The sequence below is a fragment of the Daphnia pulicaria genome, chromosome 10 (genome assembly GCF_021234035.1).
Source record: "Daphnia pulicaria isolate SC F1-1A chromosome 10, SC_F0-13Bv2, whole genome shotgun sequence".
Taxonomy (NCBI): Eukaryota; Metazoa; Arthropoda; class Branchiopoda; order Diplostraca; family Daphniidae; genus Daphnia; species Daphnia pulicaria.
In genome coordinates, this window is record NC_060922.1 from 4,062,464 (window position 1) to 4,085,931 (window position 23,468).

At 37.0% G+C, this 23,468-nt stretch overlaps 2 protein-coding genes and 4 long non-coding RNA genes across 27 annotated transcripts; 3 read left to right on the plus strand and 3 right to left on the minus strand.

Moving 5' to 3' along the window:
- Positions 1 to 695: 695 nt before the first annotated feature.
- On the plus strand, positions 696 to 4,015 carry LOC124314423 (1,4-alpha-glucan-branching enzyme-like). Its single transcript, XM_046779603.1, has 14 exons — positions 696 to 980; positions 1,052 to 1,221; positions 1,283 to 1,398; positions 1,457 to 1,579; positions 1,646 to 1,790; positions 1,863 to 1,953; positions 2,012 to 2,221; positions 2,282 to 2,353; positions 2,420 to 2,591; positions 2,727 to 2,936; positions 2,995 to 3,166; positions 3,229 to 3,413; positions 3,477 to 3,725; positions 3,785 to 4,015. Exons 1-14 carry the CDS (start codon positions 832 to 834, stop codon positions 3,830 to 3,832), a joined length of 2,112 nt encoding a protein of 703 aa, XP_046635559.1. The 5' UTR covers positions 696 to 831; the 3' UTR covers positions 3,833 to 4,015.
- Positions 4,016 to 5,437: 1,422 nt separating this feature from the next.
- Positions 5,438 to 7,657, plus strand: LOC124314492. 11 transcript variants are annotated; one of them, XR_006911208.1, is made up of 9 exons: positions 5,503 to 5,517; positions 5,621 to 5,671; positions 5,756 to 5,794; positions 5,921 to 6,044; positions 6,216 to 6,371; positions 6,576 to 6,647; positions 6,817 to 6,850; positions 7,037 to 7,106; positions 7,284 to 7,657. It is a non-coding gene; the product is annotated as an uncharacterized LOC124314492 (long non-coding RNA). The 11 variants fall into 11 exon arrangements; XR_006911213.1 differs by having other exon boundaries at positions 6,220 to 6,371; XR_006911210.1 differs by lacking the exon at positions 5,756 to 5,794.
- A 529-nt stretch (positions 7,658 to 8,186) lies between these two features.
- LOC124314497 lies at positions 8,187 to 11,933 on the plus strand. The gene is made up of 6 exons (XR_006911250.1): positions 8,187 to 8,396; positions 8,551 to 8,691; positions 8,754 to 8,882; positions 9,345 to 9,522; positions 9,596 to 9,709; positions 11,224 to 11,933. It is a non-coding gene; the product is annotated as an uncharacterized LOC124314497 (long non-coding RNA).
- A 440-nt stretch (positions 11,934 to 12,373) lies between these two features.
- LOC124314498 lies at positions 12,374 to 15,970 on the minus strand. Its single transcript, XR_006911251.1, has 6 exons — positions 15,761 to 15,970; positions 15,466 to 15,606; positions 15,275 to 15,403; positions 14,635 to 14,812; positions 14,448 to 14,561; positions 12,374 to 12,903 (listed from the first exon to the last, which is right to left on the minus strand). It is a non-coding gene; the product is annotated as an uncharacterized LOC124314498 (long non-coding RNA).
- Positions 15,971 to 16,499: 529 nt separating this feature from the next.
- On the minus strand, positions 16,500 to 18,716 carry LOC124314493. Of its 10 annotated transcripts, none has more exons than XR_006911223.1 (9): positions 18,640 to 18,654; positions 18,486 to 18,536; positions 18,363 to 18,401; positions 18,113 to 18,236; positions 17,786 to 17,937; positions 17,510 to 17,581; positions 17,307 to 17,340; positions 17,051 to 17,120; positions 16,500 to 16,873 (listed from the first exon to the last, which is right to left on the minus strand). It is a non-coding gene; the product is annotated as an uncharacterized LOC124314493 (long non-coding RNA). The 10 variants fall into 10 exon arrangements; XR_006911220.1 differs by having other exon boundaries at positions 17,786 to 17,941; XR_006911221.1 differs by lacking the exon at positions 18,363 to 18,401 and having other exon boundaries at positions 17,786 to 17,941.
- A 1,445-nt stretch (positions 18,717 to 20,161) lies between these two features.
- Positions 20,162 to 23,021, minus strand: LOC124314419 (cyclin-dependent kinase 12-like). Of its 3 annotated transcripts, XM_046779598.1 has the most exons (4): positions 22,860 to 22,893; positions 21,281 to 22,791; positions 20,835 to 21,209; positions 20,162 to 20,765 (listed from the first exon to the last, which is right to left on the minus strand). In XM_046779598.1, exons 2-4 carry the CDS (start codon positions 22,756 to 22,758, stop codon positions 20,249 to 20,251), a joined length of 2,370 nt encoding a protein of 789 aa, XP_046635554.1. In that variant the 5' UTR covers positions 22,759 to 22,791; positions 22,860 to 22,893; the 3' UTR covers positions 20,162 to 20,248. The 3 variants fall into 3 exon arrangements, with proteins under 3 accessions (XP_046635554.1, XP_046635555.1, XP_046635553.1); XM_046779599.1 differs by having other exon boundaries at positions 20,162 to 20,762; positions 21,281 to 23,021; XM_046779597.1 differs by having other exon boundaries at positions 21,281 to 23,019.
- Positions 23,022 to 23,468: the final 447 nt, after the last annotated feature.

Here is a 23,468-nt window from a genome sequence, read left to right on the forward strand (position 1 = left end):
TGTCCCAATATATGGAGCTAGTGTTGGCCTTTCGTGATTTATTACTCCTTGAAGAGCTCAAGGGGCTTCCAAGGCCTTGCAAAACATTTGTAGTCAGCAGACTTTTGGCGACAATCATAAACATATTTTTTTAAAGCAATTTCATTCTCCCCAAAAAATAAGTCATAACTTAATTTTGTTACTTATTTATTTTAAAATGCGATTTAATCTTATTTTTGGCTTTGTTTTTCTAGGTTTCACTGGAGTATGCTCGTTGCCCCACTTACCCGAACGACCAAGAAGAAATTTATGCATTCACGCGCACCGTTACATAATTATTATAAACTCTAATGATACGTTTATTAATTGTTTTTTTTTTTTTTTTTACTTTTTGGATTTATTATTTTTATTTTGAATGACAACTGGCATCTTTTCATTTTTTTTTCTGTAGCAGACCTCTGGTGAGTGAATTCAAATTCTTCAAAATTCAAATTTTCTTGTAGTTTTTTGCAAACCCGTTTGACATTTGCCATTTTCCACTTTTAAGTAATTGGCAGCCGTATTTAAATATTACTTCGTAGTTATAAAAGTTTATTGTACTAGATTCTAGAATAAAAGTTTATTCAAATTAAATTAAAAACATTCAAATTAATTTAATGGCTTTTCCGTATTTTACCGCTAAAAGTCAAGGTCAGTTTATCAGCTGATTCCCTTCCCTACTTAAGTCGTCGTCATTTCGTTAGACATCTGGATCGAATTTCACTTCATTTACTGTATCTGATCGTCTCTGATCGACTCTTTAAGAGTCGCCAGCTTACAGTAAGACCATTTCATTTCGGAAAATTAGTTAAAATGGGAGGAAGTGCATCAACTCCTGCCAAACAAGAAGATGAGACGAAAGTCGTTGCTGAGGCCGACCCTGTAATTGTCGTCCCAGAAATTGACAAACTTTTAGATCGAGATCCTTACTTGAAACTTCATGAGACTGAAATCCGACGCAGGTATTTCCTCTTTCGATTCACGAACCACGTGGTAGAGTTAAATTTGTTTTGTCTGAATATTTTCATTTCAGGTATGGTGGTTTTGACAAGTTAAGGAAAGAAATATGTGAAAGTGAAGGAGGCATTGATAAATTCACAACGGCTTACAAATCATTTGGCATTCATATTAATGAAGACAATAGTGTTACATGTAAAGAGTGGGCACCTGGAGCTCGGCAGTTGTATTTATATGGAGATTTCAGTATGTTAAACTTTGCTGTTTTTGTTTTAGTTTTTACAGTAATGAGAATTAATTGTTTTAGATGGTTGGGAGAAAACTAGAAATCCATTTGAAAAACTCGATTTTGGAAAATGGCAGTTGCATCTACCTGCAAATTCTGATGGAACATGCCCCATCAAACATGGCTCAAAAATTAAGGTTAGTTAATGGCATGATTAAAATATGCCAAGTGAAGTATTTTATCTCAAATTTGCAGATTGTTGTTGAAAATGATGATGGAGCGCTGCTGGATAGATTGTCTCCATGGGCAACTTATGTGGTCAAACCACCAGTCAATGAAGGATGTGCATACCAACAGGTTGTTTGGCACCCACCACAGGCATGTTTAGGGAAAAAAAATGTTTTTTTTGTTGATAATAGTTTAAGACATGGAATTGTTTTGTAGAAATATGAGTTTAAACATCCTCGCCCGAAACGACCTTCCAGTCTTAGAGTCTACGAGTGCCATGTCGGAATCGCTACCATAGATGGAAAAGTTGGATCTTACAAAGAATTTGCAGAAAACGTTATCCCGCGCATCGTGAAACTTGGTATGGAAAATAGAGCTATTAAAATTCTAATTATTAATTTTAATGATTTAATTTTTTTCCTCATTATATTAGGTTACAATGCTCTTCAACTAATGGCTGTTATGGAACATGCTTATTATGCTAGTTTTGGATACCAAGTTACCAGTTTCTATGCAGCCTCAAGGTAATTATTTAATTTTATTAATTTTTAGTGAAATGAATCTTTACGGAATGCATTTTAGTCGATTTGGTAACCCCGAGGAGTTGAAGGAGTTGGTGGATCTAGCTCATTCTCATGGTCTCATCGTTCTTCTGGATGTCGTCCATTCTCACGCTTCCAAAAATGTATTAGATGGTCTCAATCAATTTGATGGCACAGACTCGTGCTTTTTCCATGGAGGTGCTCGAGGTGAACATGCATTATGGGATAGTAGACTTTTTAACTATTCAAGGTATTTGGATGACTGTTTCTTATGTTGAGGTTTAACTATACATATTTGTGTTATCAACAGTTGGGAGGTACTTCGCTTTTTACTCTCAAATCTAAGGTGGTACATGGACGAGTATCAATTCGATGGCTTCCGGTAAAATGGAATTTATTTTATTTTCTCTATCTTTTTAATTACTTTAACTATTAAACCTTAACTTAGGTTTGATGGAGTAACATCTATGCTTTACCATTCCCGTGGGATCGGGCAAGGGTTTAGTGGAGATTACAACGAATATTTTGGGCTCAATACCGATACCGAGGCTTTATGTTACCTTGCTCTGGCTAATTATGTGCTCCATGATATTTACCCCGATGTCATCACTGTTGCTGAGGTAAGTTGTAATGTTTTACTTAAACCCAATTTACGAAGTATACGTTATGTTGGGTTATCTGTGCATGTTTTAATTGATTTAATATTAAGATAATCATTATGAATAACATCACGCGACTAATACTGATTGTTTTAGGATGTGTCTGGTATGCCAGCTCTATGCAGACCAGTAAGTGAAGGTGGTGGAGGATTCGATTATCGTTTGGGAATGGCTATTCCAGATAAGTGGATCCAGTTGTTGAAAGAGCATAAAGATGAAGACTGGAATATTGGAAACTTAGTCCACACATTGACAAACAGACGATGGATGGAGAAAACCATCGCGTACGCTGAATCACACGATCAGGTAAGTAACTTAAAAAGTATTTAAAAATATCTTCTTACCCACTTTTGGATAAACGAAGGCCTTGGTTGGTGACAAAACAATTGCATTCTGGCTGATGGATAAGGAAATGTACACACACATGTCGGTATTATCAGACTCATCGCCAGTCATTGATCGCGGGATAGCTCTGCACAAAATGATCCGGCTCCTCACACACGCTTTGGGCGGAGAAGGTTATCTAAACTTCATAGGTAATTCGTAATTCCGTTTTAAGATAACACACTGAAAAGTAACTATGTATCTGTGATTTAAGGAAATGAGTTTGGACATCCCGAATGGTTGGACTTTCCTCGCGTTGGCAACAACGAGTCGTATCACTATGCTAGGCGGCAATGGAATCTGGTCGATGATGAGTTACTCAAGTATCATTATCTGAACGATTTCGATGCTGCAATGAACCATTTGGAAGAAAAATACGGATGGCTTAAAAGTGATCCGGTAATGGGAATTGCTTCGATGGCAATTCTTTATTAGAGTGATTTTAATTTCTTCTATCCGCAGGCTTACGTGAGCACAAAACACGAAGAAGACAAGGTCATCTCATTCGATCGAGCTGGTGTGGTATTTGTCTTCAACTTTAATTCAACCAAAAGTTATACAGACTACCGTGTTGGCGTACCAACCGCAGGGAAATATCGTATCGTGCTAGACTCGGATGACAAGAAGTTTGGCGGTCACGGACGATTGGACCATAATACCGATTTTTTCTCCCTTGAGGAACCTTTTGGAGGACGTCCTCATTCATTGATGGTAATTCTCTTATAAATGGTGCAACGAATAATAACATTAATTATGTTTACATTTCATAGGTGTACTCCCCATGTCGCACCTCCTTTGTTTTGGCTCGTATGGATTAATTTGGCGAGTGTATGTAGACTGTTAATGTAGGTAGCTTTGGGAAGTGAAACATGTCACAAAGTTTTGTTCAGCATGCTCTATTTTTCCACTCTTTAGTTTGGATATGTTGGTGTTGTTTTTAATGTGGGCAAGGTTTCTGTTAAATGTTGTAATAGATTAAATATAACGCAAACTTAATATGATATTGAATGTTTGTCGAGACTGTTATGAAGCGTTAACAAGCGTTAACATCACAGTGCCCACGTTGTCATTCGAGGGTTTTATGATTTACGACTAGGTGTATGGTATTATTATCAGGTAGTGAATATAGCATTTAAAAGTATACGGTGAATGAGAAAATGATCAAGACATTTGATAAGGTATGTAGGGCAGCAGGCAGTGGGAGGTCAATTGTAAGGGACACAGAACCCTGTAAATTGATTTTGGTTAAAGGTAATTCTGGTGAGATGCAGTGGTGATGTCCGTTGAGTGATTAGTGCCCATCTTGATGTGGATATGGGTATAGTCACAATATTTTCACTAACTAAATAACATTTCCCCCGTAAAATGGGAATACCTATTTAATAACCAGCTAGCCTTTGAATTTCCGTACCATTCCGCAAAACCCCAAATACAGGATGACAAATCATGTCAATTGAAAATTGACTGTTGCGCTTCTGTTATCTTGAGTAATCAAAAAAGATAAAGGTAGGAATAAACAGCGGATAAAAAAAAAAGAGATTTCAAAACTTCGACGCAGGTCCGTCCTACCATGGGTATGGAGAGGTGGTTCCCAATGACAGTGTTAAATTCCCCATAAGGGACTAAAGGGAGGGCTCCGGCCATTTTACTAAACGGCCCCTTCGAATGTCCATATGCCGCGAGAGCCTAGATGGCGCTGATTCAAAGGGGCCGCCGTATCATGCCCATACAAATGTCGCTAGTAAAAATGAGCATCCCGTCGAATCCCCTTATGGGAAATTCAACACTGTCATTGGGAATCACCTCTCCATACACCTGGTCCTACTACTACCTACTACAGTACTACTACTACCCGACTACCGAGCGCTCGGCCAGGGATCGGATTGTTCTTTAGTGATTGGTAAAGATGGAATTTCTATCTTGGAAAATGCGAAAAGCGCGCCAGTTATAAAGCATTTTCTCCTGTTATCGTGACCTCGGAAAAATGAGGGGGGGGGGTGGTGGTATAGGGGATAAAAGAGTCAAGAGTCTTATTTCCATTTGAGAAAGTCTAGGTCATGGGTAATTGGGTATGGTCAAGGTGTGAGAGAAATGAGTATATAGGAGAAATGGTTCCCAGTCCCCATGTTAAAATTTCCGGGTCGTCCGCTCATTTTACTAAAAAGGTCTTTTTGTATGTCAATAACTCCATATGCCGCAACACTGCAACAGCCTAGATGGTGTGGCATTCGGACTTCGGAGAGACCTCACTATGCCTCCATACAAAAGTCGTTAGTAAAAAAAAGTAGCTTCCCGTCGCTTCTCGTCGAATCCCCTTATGGGAAATTTAACATGGTCATTGGCATTTGGCAACCATCTCTCCATACCCCTGGGTCAACGAAGCTATTTTTGTTGATGCATTTGCATAATTCATAATAACGAGTTGGCAACCCTGTTGGTTTTCCTCTTAATCATACGACTAAGTCTCAATTTGCATTCACTATTCAACCGCTGACACTGACAGGTAATGGTGGAACTCCTTACAAGTTACAATGTTCATGGGTAAGAACTAGAAACTAATAAATCTTTTTGTCTCTATTCTTTTATTACTTAAATGTTACGTGTAGTTGCTGATCATTGTTGGAATGACGAGTTGTGCGTCATTGCGTCATTAAAATGTAATAACCCTAAATTTAAACCAGTTGAAACAATTGTTTGAAACGGTCAAGTGATGATTCTCCATGGTTCCTGAAATTAAAAAGGTTGACAACATTGCTTGAACTAGGGCGAACTGATGACCAGTAAGTATGTGTTGGTTTTATTACACTGACACATGTCAGAAAGCTTAGTTACTACTATTATTTAGAGTGATATAATTTTAAATATTTTAATCTATACTGATATGGGCTATTTTTTCTGTTATTTAGTAGATGAAGACTAGTAAGCGAAAAGTTTCATCCGGTATGTAGATCATGAGATGTACCACACTGTGTTCTGGAAGTCCTGAGAAGTGCCCTCTTTGCTAGTACGCATTGTGTCCTGCAAACAAAGGTATATCACATGTGTCATTTTGTTTTATTGGTGTATGTAATACGTACATGCTGATGACACGCTTAGGACACCTAAATATTTACCATGATTGTTGCTAATTCTGAATGAATTGAGTCTTATCTTGAAAAAAGGACCCCTATCTGTAGAGGCAACTAATAGTTTACTAATAAGACAGGTGCTGAAAGGTGGTTACAAGCTGCATCACGTGTCTTCCGCGGTGTTTTACTGGATCGCCCAACTTGGTGTTTGCGTATATGCCGGTCGGAGGCCTTCGTGATTTGGTGTTGACTGGTTCGTAGTTTGACTACTTGGCGTGTCTTTGTAAAGGTATTGCATGTTTTACACTGATCCATTCGAGCCTCAGAGTCACCGGTTCGACGTATGCCTACTATTCCGGTGCTAGAGGATCTCGTAAAGTAAAGGGCTAACCATATATGCTCGATCACATAACTCGTTTCAGTGGTCGATCCCCTCGGTTAGATACATATGGTCGCTGTGATTGGAGTTCACTAATCCATTTATGTTCTTAAGGATGGACTGGTATCATTCTGCTGTCCGATGTTCTCTCGCGATACGTAAATCGATATATCTACCATGCCTGATGTGAGTTTCTTTAGTGGCATTGGTATTATGACTGCAAGTGATGATAATCTCAAGAGCCAATTTATCTGTATGAATTTAAATGAAATTGAATGATAGGACTGAATCAATTTTTTTTATACTGTCCACGAGCACTATGAAGATGGAATCTAATAAATTTGTTTATGCCCAGGTATGAGCGGTATTGCGTTTCGTGGAAGTCAATGGTAAGGATTTTTTAATTTTTTCTGATTGCCATTTAAAAAAATTGAAGTGATGAGAAAGCTTATAAAGCAAATTCAGAATAGTACTATGCTGAATCAAACTGCCTTCCTTTTGATCGCTATCATTTCGCATTTCCATCCTACGGTTTTTGGAGCAGTAATGCAATATACTTTTCCTTGACTATTTAGATGTGGAAGGCGTTTTCTTCTGTTGGCCTTATTTGAATTTATCATTCCCTGCACTTCTGTCAAACATTAGGTAACACGAAATCCGGACTTCATCATTTTGGTTATATTAAATATGATGAAAACGAGTTACCGTTTGAATTTTATGAAACGTAATTTTGGCTGTATGTTAACTGACCACTGACAAGTTAAAACTGTCGTTTGTCTATTTTTACTTCCTTAGTAACACTGTTTTAACGGTCTTTTATAGTTGCTGATGAATACCGACCGTTGGTAGCTGCTTGGTACTGGCGATCAACTTTCGCAGTTGTAATTTACTTCACATCTATCATATTTTCATTTACTCAATGATGCTAATCTTTGATCCGTTTAGTCCAAATTTTCATGAGGCTGTGTCCATTTTTAAATGTTCTTTTTTGTAACATGTTGGTTTAGTTGCGTTGAAATTTAAACGAAAGTCAATATATGACATGTTATATAAAATTATTTTTTATATGAAGTGCTTTATAATGTGAAAATTCTAATATTTTTCTGTTAGTATGTATAAATGTTTAATCTAGAATTATTGTGTAATATCCGAAAATTCTTTTAAGCAACAACGAATTAAACAAATCACAGCACGAATATGAAAGAAAACATTGATCTGAAATCAAAGATGGTCAATGACTCAGAGCTCGTAAATTTCACGGCTCGATCCAAAGGAGTTAATTGGGTTGTTGTTGAGATAACGAATACGGTGAAGAATTCAGTTCAGAAAATGCTGCATTTTTATCGACATTTGGGAGGGCCATTAATGTAAAATTTCTATGCTTGCATCCACGAGACAATTTGAATAAGCAAGGAAAGTCTTCACATTCGCTGATCCTGCTGATTATAACCGCATTCAACCCTATCGAGACCCTATTCTACTCCTCGGACTTACCGATTTCGCACCAGTCAGAGTTAAACTAGTGAAATGCCAATTTCAACAAGACGATTCGATTAGTGTCCAGAGACATATTTTCGATAAAAGACCAGCCATAACCTCTCGAAGGTGCATTGGGATTATCTAAGGTGTTTTTAAAAAGTCTTTTTTCTCGAAAATAGATGGCGTGTTATTATTTTGTTTGGGTTTTTATTAGTCGTCTGCTTTTCTTCGTTCGGACTTCGGAGTTATGGAAAGAAAACGAAGAGAACTGTTATATGACATTCGTTACTGTTTCTTGTCTTGCAATTTATTGACTATTTAATAGTGAGATCGCGGTTTTCCATAAAATTGAAACCAAAATATTACCGACCTGTGGTGACTAATGCAAGGTCTCTAAAAGAAAATTCTCGGCCGGCCGTTATCTTCTTGTCTTCATTCGTTCTTCAAAACACCCAGGTGAATACACAACAGTTTATTTAGGATTACTTGTAGTCACTCTAGTCACTCTAACTTAATATAAAAGAAAGACCTAAAACCATTTTTCTGTTTTTTGTTTAGAAATTACGTGACAGGTTGTATCATATACTATTGAATTTCACATGTGTTTTAGGTGTGTAATCCTGGAATTTTGCTGATTACTAGCTCCGGTCAACATTTGTTCTAGTTGCAGTCTTGTAGATGCATTTTTCCATAACACTTTCCCGCCAGAAGCCGTTCTTTAGTGGACAGTCGGAGGATCGAAAATTTTTAAGTAAGACGCAAAAATCTTATTTTTGTTTAAGTTTCCTTTAAATTTCCAACTCGTTTATACAGCTCTATATGTAACGTGCCTAATATCGGGAGTCGGCCAACGATGTCAATCTACAACGCACTTTCTTAATTGGAGCTGGTGTTTCCTGGGATGTGTTGTTGCGGATTTGTTACACTATCATGTTCAAAAAGGTAACTGTGTTCATTAATTTCTCTTTTAGAAAGCTTCAGATTAAGTAACGGAAGACCAGAGAATAGATCCCTTTGTTTCAGTCATAGCCTACGCAAGTTACGGCCAGTCAACGTACGTATGCCCCTGCAAAAGTTGGGGAAGCTAGAAAACGTTCTTTTGCACGCAACAACTTTTGCAGGGGCCAATGTACACTGACTGGCCGTAACTTACGTAGGCTATGGTTTCAGTATTGTAACTTTCAGTGAAATCTGTGGATGTGTGGTTTTACATTATTTGATTTTCATCCTTTTAATTTGTTTGTATTAATTGAAAAACATGTTTACTATAGATTTTTCTGTAAAATTTCTAATAACAAAATAATTTTGAGGGATTTTGGTGATTCAACTTTACAGTCTTTAGACTCTTTACTCCTGTCATCTTGCTTGCTAATCTTATGCAAATTTTCTGGAATATGGCGCTAGGTAAAATTGTGTCCGCCAGGTGGTGGAGTGCCTGTTCGTGAGTGACGAAGCCGCCATTTGCTTTTGAAACAGCGTACGGGAATTCTTCCAAATGACGGTGTTCTTCGCTTTTACATTTTAAAAAATGTTTCCACGCCATTCGACCAAGTTGAAACGAAAGTGAATAATTCTAAAGCATGTAAGTGAATTGTGAGAGTTTTTACTTTTCGAAAAGTTCATTTTCTAATCTATTTTAATTTATTTTGTGTAAGCATGTCGAAGATCTTGCTTTTATCCACGTGATCGATGCCACAAAGGTGTGTCTTTGAGAGGGTCTCTACTATATTGCAACACAAAAATGTGAAGAAACCAGGAAATCTGAAATGGTAATAATGTACTTTTAAGGTAAATCAAGTAGGTTGTCGCTTGTTTTCGACATCAAGAACAAAATACTATCTTATTTCCGTGCTTCTAAATATGACAGCTGACATTGTGGAAAGTTTGTTGTCAGTTTCTAATCAATCAGTATAAAGAAATTGCCCTTTAACTTAAAAAATTTAAAGAAAATTTCACAAAGTGATCTTTGGTCATCTTCATTGACTTCTTTTTCTCTTGTAATCTAAATTTGAAGTATTATCATTGCCTCAACTACAACATGTTGCAACCACTTATGATACAGTTGCAAGCTAAAGAGAGCACTCTTACAAAACAGTGTATTCTTGTAGTTTTGTGGGACTGTTTAGTTTAACTTTATCCCTTTCATTATGTCACATCACACAAGACATCTCCTTCTCAATATTAATTTAATATTTTTCCATTGTTTTAACGGCATCTGAGTATGAGCTGCAGCCAGTTGGCGGAAGATGTGAACATGTTAGCTGTTGCAATCAGTTTGTGAGGAATCTCATGCAGAAACCAAAAATAATAAGGTAACTAACTATGTTCATTTATTTCTCTTTAAGAAAGCTTTAGATTAAGTAATGGGATACCAGAGAGTAGATTTCTTTGCTTCAGTATTGTAACTTTCAGTGAAGTCTGTGGACGTGTGGTTTTGCATTAATTGATTTTCATCCTTTGCATTGTTTTTCACAAATTGGAAGTTTTAAAGAAAATTTTCACAAAGTGATATTTGGTCATCTTCATGATATCTTTTTCTCTAGTAATCTAAATTTGAAGTACATCATTGCCTTAACTACAGTACATTGCAACCATTTATTGATCTTGCAACTATCTGCAAGATAAAGTCAATTATCATATGCATATAGTTTTCGTGTTTTGCTTTGCAATTTTTTTATTCATTTTACTAATCTACTTTAATTTTGTGACAAGCATGTCGGAGATCTTGTCTTTCTCAACGTGCGGTGCCATGTCAACAAGATGTCTCTTTGATGAGGTCTCTACTATATTGCAAAACAAAACTGAAGAAAACAGGAAATCTGAAATGGTAATGATTTACTTGTAAGATAGATCAAGTGGGTTAGGTTAGCATTTTGCTTAAACTTTTGTCTACGTTTGTGTGCTACCTATGCGTGATCTTTGTTTACAGTTTACCTCAGTTAAACATTTGGTTTATTAGATGAAATTTGGCTAGTTCCTGCTTCTAAATAAGACAGCTTTTATGAAAAGAACATCAGCTTATGAAGAGATGTAATTTTTTATCAAACAGAACAGAAATTCCCTTCATTCTCAAAAACTTGAAATGAAATCATTATCTTTGGTCATCTTTTTGATTTATTATTCTCTAGTTTAATCTAATTTTGAAGAAAATCTTTGCCTTAATTACTAAGCTAAAGTTGAAGATCACTTGCATTTTTTCTTTTGCTTTGTAAATTTTATTTCCTGTTATCTTTTTTCACATTTCAAAATGTTATTGGTTCATTAACGTTCTTTTGCTTTGTAGGATTCTATGGTCAGTTTGATGTTTGAGCTGTTTATGGTGTTGCTGTTTGGTGTGAAGTGGGTTTGCAGTCATTTTCCATTTGAGAGATGCGCTGAAATGGACCTTCGTCAGACTTGCAGTTCAACATCATACTTCAATGTGTTATTTCCGTATGTTTGTGTCCGTGCAGTGTTGAGCTGTTGGGCAAAACAGTCATTGTTGTCTGATGGCTGTCGAGGTATATTTTATCCGCTGCATTTTGTCAATATGTCGTCTCTTGCTACCTGTACGTTGAGGTAGTGCTTGATGAACAGTATCATTTAGTTTTTCAGTCGTTATTGCAGCCCAAGCTGGTGAAAGATCTTTTTGCATCAAGTAAATCTGACTGTTTTTTTTTGTGTTGTTGGAGTGTTACGGAAGTTATGTCATTATTGTGTTGAATTGTCATTGTGACTGCAGTTCACCGTTTATAATTTAGGAAGGGAAAAAAAAACAGAATTATGGGGAATTTATGTCAAACAACTAATAAACTTGCTTTCGGGATTGGGAAAGGAATGTGGAGGTTGTCAGGTGGCAGGGTGGTGACTAGAATTTTCATATCTCAAAATATAATGAGGTATGTTAAAATGTACTGATGCGAATAGTGTGGATAGAATCTTTATAAATCCACAACAACTTCTATAATTTCAAAACCTATTTAATTACCCTAAAATCATACAACATCTTAAATCCTTTTACTCAGTAATTTTACAATCCCATAACTCACTATCCTAAAACAAAATACCCAATTAAACCATATCCCTACAACATGTTAAAATGTAATGTAACGATTAATGAGGATTTAAGTTTATAGATCTACAAAAAATTTTCTAATGTTATAACATATTATTTAATTGACCAAAAATCATACAACAGTTGTGTTTATAGGTATATTAGTTTGGGTAATTTGTTTTAGGATAGTGAGTTATGGGATTGTAAAATTACTGAGTAAAAGGATTTTAGATGTATGATTTTAGGGTAATTAAATAGGTTTTGAAATTATAGAAGTTGTTGTGGATTTATAAAGATTTTATCCACATTTTTCGCATCAGTACATTTTAACATACCTCATTATATTTTGAGATATGAAAATTCTAGTCACCACCCTGCCACCTGACAACCTCCACATTCCTTTCCCAATCCCGAAAGCAAGTTTATTAGTTGTTTGACATAAATTCCCCATAATTCTGTTTTTTTTTCCCTTCCTAAATTATAAACGGTGAACTGCAGTCACAATGACAATTCAACACAATAATGACATAACTTCCGTAACACTCCAACAACACAAAAAAAAACAGTCAGATTTACTTGATGCAAAAAGATCTTTCACCAGCTTGGGCTGCAATAACGACTGAAAAACTAAATGATACTGTTCATCAAGCACTACCTCAACGTACAGGTAGCAAGAGACGACATATTGACAAAATGCAGCGGATAAAATATACCTCGACAGCCATCAGACAACAATGACTGTTTTGCCCAACAGCTCAACACTGCACGGACACAAACATACGGAAATAACACATTGAAGTATGATGTTGAACTGCAAGTCTGACGAAGGTCCATTTCAGCGCATCTCTCAAATGGAAAATGACTGCAAACCCACTTCACACCAAACAGCAACACCATAAACAGCTCAAACATCAAACTGACCATAGAATCCTACAAAGCAAAAGAACGTTAATGAACCAATAACATTTTGAAATGTGAAAAAAGATAACAGGAAATAAAATTTACAAAGCAAAAGAAAAAATGCAAGTGATCTTCAACTTTAGCTTACAATCGTAAAATAAATGTTTCAGACACTTAGTAATTAAGGCAAAGATTTTCTTCAAAATTAGATTAAACTAGAGAATAATAAATCAAAAAGATGACCAAAGATAATGATTTCATTTCAAGTTTTTGAGAATGAAGGGAATTTCTGTTCTGTTTGATAAAAAATTACATCTCTTCATAAGCTGATGTTCTTTTCATAAAAGCTGTCTTATTTAGAAGCAGGAACTAGCCAAATTTCATCTAATAAACCAAATGTTTAACTGAGGTAAACTGTAAACAAAGATCACGCATAGGTAGCACACAAACGTAGACAAAAGTTTAAGCAAAATGCTAACCTAACCCACTTGATCTATCTTACAAGTAAATCATTACCATTTCAGATTTCCTGTTTTCTTCAGTTTTGTTTTGCAATATAGTAGAGACCTCATCAAAGAGACATCTTGTTGACATGGCACCGCACGTTGAGAAAGACAAGATCTCCGACATGCTTGTCACAAAATTAAAGTAGATTAGTAAAATGAATAAAAAAATTGCAAAGCAAAACACGAAAACTATATGCATATGATAATTGACTTTATCTTGCAGATAGTTGCAAGATCAATAAATGGTTGCAATGTACTGTAGTTAAGGCAATGATGTACTTCAAATTTAGATTACTAGAGAAAAAGATATCATGAAGATGACCAAATATCACTTTGTGAAAATTTTCTTTAAAACTTCCAATTTGTGAAAAACAATGCAAAGGATGAAAATCAATTAATGCAAAACCACACGTCCACAGACTTCACTGAAAGTTACAATACTGAAGCAAAGAAATCTACTCTCTGGTATCCCATTACTTAATCTAAAGCTTTCTTAAAGAGAAATAAATGAACATAGTTAGTTACCTTATTATTTTTGGTTTCTGCATGAGATTCCTCACAAACTGATTGCAACAGCTAACATGTTCACATCTTCCGCCAACTGGCTGCAGCTCATACTCAGATGCCGTTAAAACAATGGAAAAATATTAAATTAATATTGAGAAGGAGATGTCTTGTGTGATGTGACATAATGAAAGGGATAAAGTTAAACTAAACAGTCCCACAAAACTACAAGAATACACTGTTTTGTAAGAGTGCTCTCTTTAGCTTGCAACTGTATCATAAGTGGTTGCAACATGTTGTAGTTGAGGCAATGATAATACTTCAAATTTAGATTACAAGAGAAAAAGAAGTCAATGAAGATGACCAAAGATCACTTTGTGAAATTTTCTTTAAATTTTTTAAGTTAAAGGGCAATTTCTTTATACTGATTGATTAGAAACTGACAACAAACTTTCCACAATGTCAGCTGTCATATTTAGAAGCACGGAAATAAGATAGTATTTTGTTCTTGATGTCGAAAACAAGCGACAACCTACTTGATTTACCTTAAAAGTACATTATTACCATTTCAGATTTCCTGGTTTCTTCACATTTTTGTGTTGCAATATAGTAGAGACCCTCTCAAAGACACACCTTTGTGGCATCGATCACGTGGATAAAAGCAAGATCTTCGACATGCTTACACAAAATAAATTAAAATAGATTAGAAAATGAACTTTTCGAAAAGTAAAAACTCTCACAATTCACTTACATGCTTTAGAATTATTCACTTTCGTTTCAACTTGGTCGAATGGCGTGGAAACATTTTTTAAAATGTAAAAGCGAAGAACACCGTCATTTGGAAGAATTCCCGTACGCTGTTTCAAAAGCAAATGGCGGCTTCGTCACTCACGAACAGGCACTCCACCACCTGGCGGACACAATTTTACCTAGCGCCATATTCCAGAAAATTTGCATAAGATTAGCAAGCAAGATGACAGGAGTAAAGAGTCTAAAGACTGTAAAGTTGAATCACCAAAATCCCTCAAAATTATTTTGTTATTAGAAATTTTACAGAAAAATCTATAGTAAACATGTTTTTCAATTAATACAAACAAATTAAAAGGATGAAAATCAAATAATGTAAAACCACACATCCACAGATTTCACTGAAAGTTACAATACTGAAACCATAGCCTACGTAAGTTACGGCCAGTCAGTGTACATTGGCCCCTGCAAAAGTTGTTGCGTGCAAAAGAACGTTTTCTAGCTTCCCCAACTTTTGCAGGGGCATACGTACGTTGACTGGCCGTAACTTGCGTAGGCTATGACTGAAACAAAGGGATCTATTCTCTGGTCTTCCGTTACTTAATCTGAAGCTTTCTAAAAGAGAAATTAATGAACACAGTTACCTTTTTGAACATGATAGTGTAACAAATCCGCAACAACACATCCCAGGAAACACCAGCTCCAATTAAGAAAGTGCGTTGTAGATTGACATCGTTGGCCGACTCCCGATATTAGGCACGTTACATATAGAGCTGTATAAACGAGTTGGAAATTTAAAGGAAACTTAAACAAAAATAAGATTTTTGCGTCTTACTTAAAAATTTTCGATCCTCCGACTGTCCACTAAAGAACGGCTTCTGGCGGGAAAGTGTTATGGAAAAATGCATCTACAAGACTGCAACTAGAACAAATGTTGACCGGAGCTAGTAATCAGCAAAATTCCAGGATTACACACCTAAAACACATGTGAAATTCAATAGTATATGATACAACCTGTCACGTAATTTCTAAACAAAAAACAGAAAAATGGTTTTAGGTCTTTCTTTTATATTAAGTTAGAGTGACTAGAGTGACTACAAGTAATCCTAAATAAACTGTTGTGTATTCACCTGGGTGTTTTGAAGAACGAATGAAGACAAGAAGATAACGGCCGGCCGAGAATTTTCTTTTAGAGACCTTGCATTAGTCACCACAGGTCGGTAATATTTTGGTTTCAATTTTATGGAAAACCGCGATCTCACTATTAAATAGTCAATAAATTGCAAGACAAGAAACAGTAACGAATGTCATATAACAGTTCTCTTCGTTTTCTTTCCATAACTCCGAAGTCCGAACGAAGAAAAGCAGACGACTAATAAAAACCCAAACAAAATAATAACACGCCATCTATTTTCGAGAAAAAAGACTTTTTAAAAACACCTTAGATAATCCCAATGCACCTTCGAGAGGTTATGGCTGGTCTTTTATCGAAAATATGTCTCTGGACACTAATCGAATCGTCTTGTTGAAATTGGCATTTCACTAGTTTAACTCTGACTGGTGCGAAATCGGTAAGTCCGAGGAGTAGAATAGGGTCTCGATAGGGTTGAATGCGGTTATAATCAGCAGGATCAGCGAATGTGAAGACTTTCCTTGCTTATTCAAATTGTCTCGTGGATGCAAGCATAGAAATTTTACATTAATGGCCCTCCCAAATGTCGATAAAAATGCAGCATTTTCTGAACTGAATTCTTCACCGTATTCGTTATCTCAACAACAACCCAATTAACTCCTTTGGATCGAGCCGTGAAATTTACGAGCTCTGAGTCATTGACCATCTTTGATTTCAGATCAATGTTTTCTTTCATATTCGTGCTGTGATTTGTTTAATTCGTTGTTGCTTAAAAGAATTTTCGGATATTACACAATAATTCTAGATTAAACATTTATACATACTAACAGAAAAATATTAGAATTTTCACATTATAAAGCACTTCATATAAAAAATAATTTTATATAACATGTCATATATTGACTTTCGTTTAAATTTCAACGCAACTAAACCAACATGTTACAAAAAAGAACATTTAAAAATGGACACAGCCTCATGAAAATTTGGACTAAACGGATCAAAGATTAGCATCATTGAGTAAATGAAAATATGATAGATGTGAAGTAAATTACAACTGCGAAAGTTGATCGCCAGTACCAAGCAGCTACCAACGGTCGGTATTCATCAGCAACTATAAAAGACCGTTAAAACAGTGTTACTAAGGAAGTAAAAATAGACAAACGACAGTTTTAACTTGTCAGTGGTCAGTTAACATACAGCCAAAATTACGTTTCATAAAATTCAAACGGTAACTCGTTTTCATCATATTTAATATAACCAAAATGATGAAGTCCGGATTTCGTGTTACCTAATGTTTGACAGAAGTGCAGGGAATGATAAATTCAAATAAGGCCAACAGAAGAAAACGCCTTCCACATCTAAATAGTCAAGGAAAAGTATATTGCATTACTGCTCCAAAAACCGTAGGATGGAAATGCGAAATGATAGCGATCAAAAGGAAGGCAGTTTGATTCAGCATAGTACTATTCTGAATTTGCTTTATAAGCTTTCTCATCACTTCAATTTTTTTAAATGGCAATCAGAAAAAATTAAAAAATCCTTACCATTGACTTCCACGAAACGCAATACCGCTCATACCTGGGCATAAACAAATTTATTAGATTCCATCTTCATAGTGCTCGTGGACAGTATAAAAAAAATTGATTCAGTCCTATCATTCAATTTCATTTAAATTCATACAGATAAATTGGCTCTTGAGATTATCATCACTTGCAGTCATAATACCAATGCCACTAAAGAAACTCACATCAGGCATGGTAGATATATCGATTTACGTATCGCGAGAGAACATCGGACAGCAGAATGATACCAGTCCATCCTTAAGAACATAAATGGATTAGTGAACTCCAATCACAGCGACCATATGTATCTAACCGAGGGGATCGACCACTGAAACGAGTTATGTGATCGAGCATATATGGTTAGCCCTTTACTTTACGAGATCCTCTAGCACCGGAATAGTAGGCATACGTCGAACCGGTGACTCTGAGGCTCGAATGGATCAGTGTAAAACATGCAATACCTTTACAAAGACACGCCAAGTAGTCAAACTACGAACCAGTCAACACCAAATCACGAAGGCCTCCGACCGGCATATACGCAAACACCAAGTTGGGCGATCCAGTAAAACACCGCGGAAGACACGTGATGCAGCTTGTAACCACCTTTCAGCACCTGTCTTATTAGTAAACTATTAGTTGCCTCTACAGATAGGGGTCCTTTTTTCAAGATAAGACTCAATTCATTCAGAATTAGCAACAATCATGGTAAATATTTAGGTGTCCTAAGCGTGTCATCAGCATGTACGTATTACATACACCAATAAAACAAAATGACACATGTGATATACCTTTGTTTGCAGGACACAATGCGTACTAGCAAAGAGGGCACTTCTCAGGACTTCCAGAACACAGTGTGGTACATCTCATGATCTACATACCGGATGAAACTTTTCGCTTACTAGTCTTCATCTACTAAATAACAGAAAAAATAGCCCATATCAGTATAGATTAAAATATTTAAAATTATATCACTCTAAATAATAGTAGTAACTAAGCTTTCTGACATGTGTCAGTGTAATAAAACCAACACATACTTACTGGTCATCAGTTCGCCCTAGTTCAAGCAATGTTGTCAACCTTTTTAATTTCAGGAACCATGGAGAATCATCACTTGACCGTTTCAAACAATTGTTTCAACTGGTTTAAATTTAGGGTTATTACATTTTAATGACGCAATGACGCACAACTCGTCATTCCAACAATGATCAGCAACTACACGTAACATTTAAGTAATAAAAGAATAGAGACAAAAAGATTTATTAGTTTCTAGTTCTTACCCATGAACATTGTAACTTGTAAGGAGTTCCACCATTACCTGTCAGTGTCAGCGGTTGAATAGTGAATGCAAATTGAGACTTAGTCGTATGATTAAGAGGAAAACCAACAGGGTTGCCAACTCGTTATTATGAATTATGCAAATGCATCAACAAAAATAGCTTCGTTGACCCAGGGGTATGGAGAGATGGTTGCCAAATGCCAATGACCATGTTAAATTTCCCATAAGGGGATTCGACGAGAAGCGACGGGAAGCTACTTTTTTTTACTAACGACTTTTGTATGGAGGCATAGTGAGGTCTCTCCGAAGTCCGAATGCCACACCATCTAGGCTGTTGCAGTGTTGCGGCATATGGAGTTATTGACATACAAAAAGACCTTTTTAGTAAAATGAGCGGACGACCCGGAAATTTTAACATGGGGACTGGGAACCATTTCTCCTATATACTCATTTCTCTCACACCTTGACCATACCCAATTACCCATGACCTAGACTTTCTCAAATGGAAATAAGACTCTTGACTCTTTTATCCCCTATACCACCACCCCCCCCCCTCATTTTTCCGAGGTCACGATAACAGGAGAAAATGCTTTATAACTGGCGCGCTTTTCGCATTTTCCAAGATAGAAATTCCATCTTTACCAATCACTAAAGAACAATCCGATCTCTGGCCGAGCGCTCGGTAGTCGGGTAGTAGTAGTACTGTAGTAGGTAGTAGTAGGACCAGGTGTATGGAGAGGTGATTCCCAATGACAGTGTTGAATTTCCCATAAGGGGATTCGACGGGATGCTCATTTTTACTAGCGACATTTGTATGGGCATGATACGGCGGCCCCTTTGAATCAGCGCCATCTAGGCTCTCGCGGCATATGGACATTCGAAGGGGCCGTTTAGTAAAATGGCCGGAGCCCTCCCTTTAGTCCCTTATGGGGAATTTAACACTGTCATTGGGAATCACCTCTCCATACACCTGGTCATTCATAGGATTAGTCAAGCATAAAACAATTTCTAGTTCGGCTATAGGCCACAGTGGTGCGCATTGGCGTAAGCTGTGCATGACTTTTGGCTATGTCGCGTACTTTTGAATTGCAATAAGATCTATACCATCACCCCCTCATTTTTCCGAGGTCACGATAACAGGAGAACATGTTTTATAACTGGCGCGCTTTTCGCATTTCTCTAAATAGGCAACTACTATTTATAAATGACACTTGAAACCTCGGTGATGTCGCCAACTAACTGCAGCGGCTGTTGAAAGCCTCTCTGTGTGCTCTTGCTCTTCTCCCAGACTCCCGGAGAGGACCCAAGGCGCGCGGCACAATCAGCCAAAGCGGCAAAAGTCCGACTGTGAACTGTGAATACAAAATGGGCTCATTTTCTCTTACGACGGGTCCATATTTTCTTAACGAGATCAAGTTTGAGAGTATTGAAGAACAGTAGCCTACAAAAATGTGATTTTCCTTAAACGAGCGAACGGACAGAATATATCTATAAACGTGTAGTCGTGCATTCGTCAGCGTTTAAACGACGTGGAATACGGGATGTAAAAAAAAAATTTTTGTACTGAATAGAACAATTTATTGCTCTTGGTAAATGAAAATTTGGAGGATTTAGCAGCATTATGACATCATTTATTTACAAAGGGCCGTCAACATGCACTTGATTCAATCGGTTGAGGTGAGCTTGCCACAAGTGCATCTGTGACAGCAGTAGGAGGCGACAAAAGCTGAAGAGTTGGTGATGATGGAGGAATCATTGCTTCAATTTGCGGAGGTTCAGGCGACCCAGGTGGAGGTGGGGGAGGTGGTAAGAGATCAAAAACGGGATCGAAATCGTCTCCAACAATCTTCTCCTTTTGGGGCTTTTTACATTTCTTTTTCGGAGACGTTTCGATAAGATGAACTGGTTGAACCACGGGCGGTGGTGGTGAGCGTCCATGTTCGTCCTCGTCTTCCGAAGAAGTTCCGTAACCGGGACGAACACTGTCGGCAAACACGACAGCTTTTTTCTGGTTTCCGCTTTTTTCATCAAGTAAAGATATCCGTGGCATCACCAGTATTCCTTTTCCAGCTTCCTTGAGCTCCACTGGAGGTGGTTTAGAGCGCTTCCCTTTTTTGACTGCTTTAGTTTTATCATTCTTAGCTTCGAATGTTGGCGATTCACTTCTGCACAGGAAAAAAATAATAATAATAATAATTCAGGGTAGTTTTAGAAATTTGCGAATCAATTCTTACCCAGACAGCAAGATGTTGGAAGTTTCAAATTGCATCAATTTCTCTTCTAATGCCTCCAGAACAGTTTCGTCTGCCACCTCCAAATTACTGGCCACAGCTTCCAGATTTTTGAGCTCCTTGTCCCAATCCTTTTTTATTTCTTGATCAGGTGCAAGGTCCTGTGACTGGGTGTCAGTTTTATTAATCTCGTTCTCCTCATGGTGAACATCGTTTGCTTTATCATCTTCTGTCTTCGGAGGAATGGTTCGCACCAGTGGCTGATACAGAACACTTTGAAGGTGTGGGGGAACGTAAGGAGCGGCAGGAAGAGCTCTGTTGCGACAATGTAAAATCCATGGTCCGAGTGGTGCAGCCTTTGGTCCAAAACCTCTTGCTCTAAATATGAATAAGTAAAAGTGAAATAAAAAAAAACGTTAGGAAACTTTAGCTTAAAATTATTTTGTTACCGCTTAACGGGACTTGTTGACATGCCGCATGAATCGAAACTCCACGAGTACTGATCAGTGACGGATTGAGGTGAAAGCACTGATGTTGTAGTTGGTATCTCAGATTCTACTTTGATTCCTAACTCCAGTTCCAAACGTTCATCTAAGGAAATTCTTTTTGCGTCTGACATCAATCCGTCAATTGCATCAATATCTCCAAGTCTGCTGCATTCATTTCCACCTTCCCAATCGTTTTCCTTGCTATTTTCATCGGGAGTGTTTGGCTCTTTTCTTGGGATAGGCGAAGTACCACTTGTACTTTCGCGAGAAGGTCGATAGCGTGAAGATCGCCACTGCTCGTCCCAGTCGGGGCTTGGAGCAGATCGTTTTCTGATTCCGTTGTCTTTAATTTCACTTGACATTACTCCATCTTCAAAATTCCGATCCACTGCTTTTGGGGATTGGCTTGGCTCGAACTTAATTTCATTCCTTGTTTCGATTTTGTCATTCGTATTTTCCAGACTTAAGTTAGGCGAATAGCTTTTTCGAACTTGCACATATTTACTCTCCTTCAACACTTCCTTTTCATCTCCAATATTTTGAGAGACAGCAACGGGCAATTCAATTGGTTCCTGCTTTATAACAAGTTTTTCATTGATGTTTTTCAGGCTTGACATGAATGCAGAGCATTCTTCTTGAATAGCCTTAGTTTCGGATTTCGACGGTTCCAAAATTATTTCCTTTTTCACTTTCGATTGGGAGGAAATGAGACTTGTGAGAAAGTCATCATCTTCAAAGAACGGCAGTTCTACTTTATTGATTTTCACTTTTGAAACAACCGTTGTGTTGAGTAGGCTAGGAGGTGGTTTAGGAAGGAACTCCATGTCATAGTCGGTATTATCTCGATAACTGGACTCATCTTCTGAATCAGTTTCCCAATGAGTAGAAAAAGACATGTTTTCAGAATCTTCTAAAGACTTGCCCACAAACATCTTCTTGCTTACATACCACTTCCTGTATCTTCCAGCAAATTCCCGATTCTGGTATAGAGGAGTGGTACTATTCATTATGGAATTCATAATTCTTTTGGTATCTTCATCAGCTGCATCAAAAATTTCTTTTCTAGATTGAAACACTCCTTTAGCATAGTGAGGGTTCTCACAATAAGAAATTTGGGGCTCTGTTTTAGTATACTGGATTATGTGAGCAGGAAAACTGATTTCTTCACAATCTTCTCCTTCAACAACATAAGTGTACTTAAGAATTCCATGGCGGTTTGGTCGTTTCTGTAGGTTATTGTCCGTATTTAAATTCTCCTTTGTTTTGTTCAATTGCTGGGCAAATGCAAGCAATCTTCTCTTCGCTTGCTCTGGTCCTAAGACCACCTTGGAAGGAGATGAGCCTTCATTTGATGCAGAATCACAATTGGGTAGTTGTTGAACATTTTCTTTCCTCTTTTTTGAATTGAGATTCAAGGGAATTACCATATCCATTTCCATTGCTCTGAAGTTTAGGCGGTAAACGTAGACCGCCTATAGAAATAGTTTTTTTGTAGCGGTAAGGTACCGGCTGAATATTTTTAGGAAATGGATTCGAATACCTATTTTCAATTACAATTCAAAATTTCCGGAGTTAAACATCATGAAATAAATAACAGTACGTTGATTCACCAAAAACGAAAACAAAAAATAACGACAACTTTTTGTATGCCAAAGAAAATTTGACAGCGAAGACCACGATTTCCTGTAGACATCTATGAAATAAAATAGAAACCTTGTAGTGATGCAGTATTTTAGGGAAAGATGGCGTACTGAGACGACATTAGAGTAATATGCGAATATGCTTAGAAAGTGCCATGCCACGTTATTAAAAAATATTTACGCACATAAATATGACAACGAAACTATAACATCAACAATCGCCAATTTAATCGCTTTCAATTAGCAGCATGTGTCGACATTTTCCTCGTCTCCCGCTTATCTGGGCTCGCTTAATTCAGCTTGAGTTATAGATCAGCAGATCCGTCTCTTTGGTTCTCTTTTCTTGTTGTCAGTTTGTAAATTGTTTTGTAAGCATGTTTCGATGTTTGTAAGTGAGGAATTTTGTAAAGGAGTTCAGACTATCAGTTAAATAAATTCTTTTCGAACCGCTCAATCATTTTTGGAACAAACCTTCACAAACCACCGTAAACTGATTCTACAAACAATAA

Coding starts and splice junctions, on each gene's coding strand:
- LOC124314423 (XM_046779603.1), top strand. CDS start 832: ATGGGAGGAAGTGCATCAACTCCTGCCAAACAAGAAGATGAGACGAAA. Junction 1,399..1,456: donor AACATGGCTCAAAAATTAAG/GTTAGTTAATGG, acceptor TCAAATTTGCAG/ATTGTTGTTGAAAATGATGA. Junction 2,222..2,281: donor AGACTTTTTAACTATTCAAG/GTATTTGGATGA, acceptor TGTTATCAACAG/TTGGGAGGTACTTCGCTTTT.
- LOC124314419 (XM_046779597.1), bottom strand. CDS start 22,758: ATGGAAATGGATATGGTAATTCCCTTGAATCTCAATTCAAAAAAGAGG. Junction 21,210..21,280: donor TCAACAAGTCCCGTTAAGCG/GTAACAAAATAA, acceptor ATTCATATTTAG/AGCAAGAGGTTTTGGACCAA. Junction 20,766..20,834: donor TCCAACATCTTGCTGTCTGG/GTAAGAATTGAT, acceptor TTTCCTGTGCAG/AAGTGAATCGCCAACATTCG.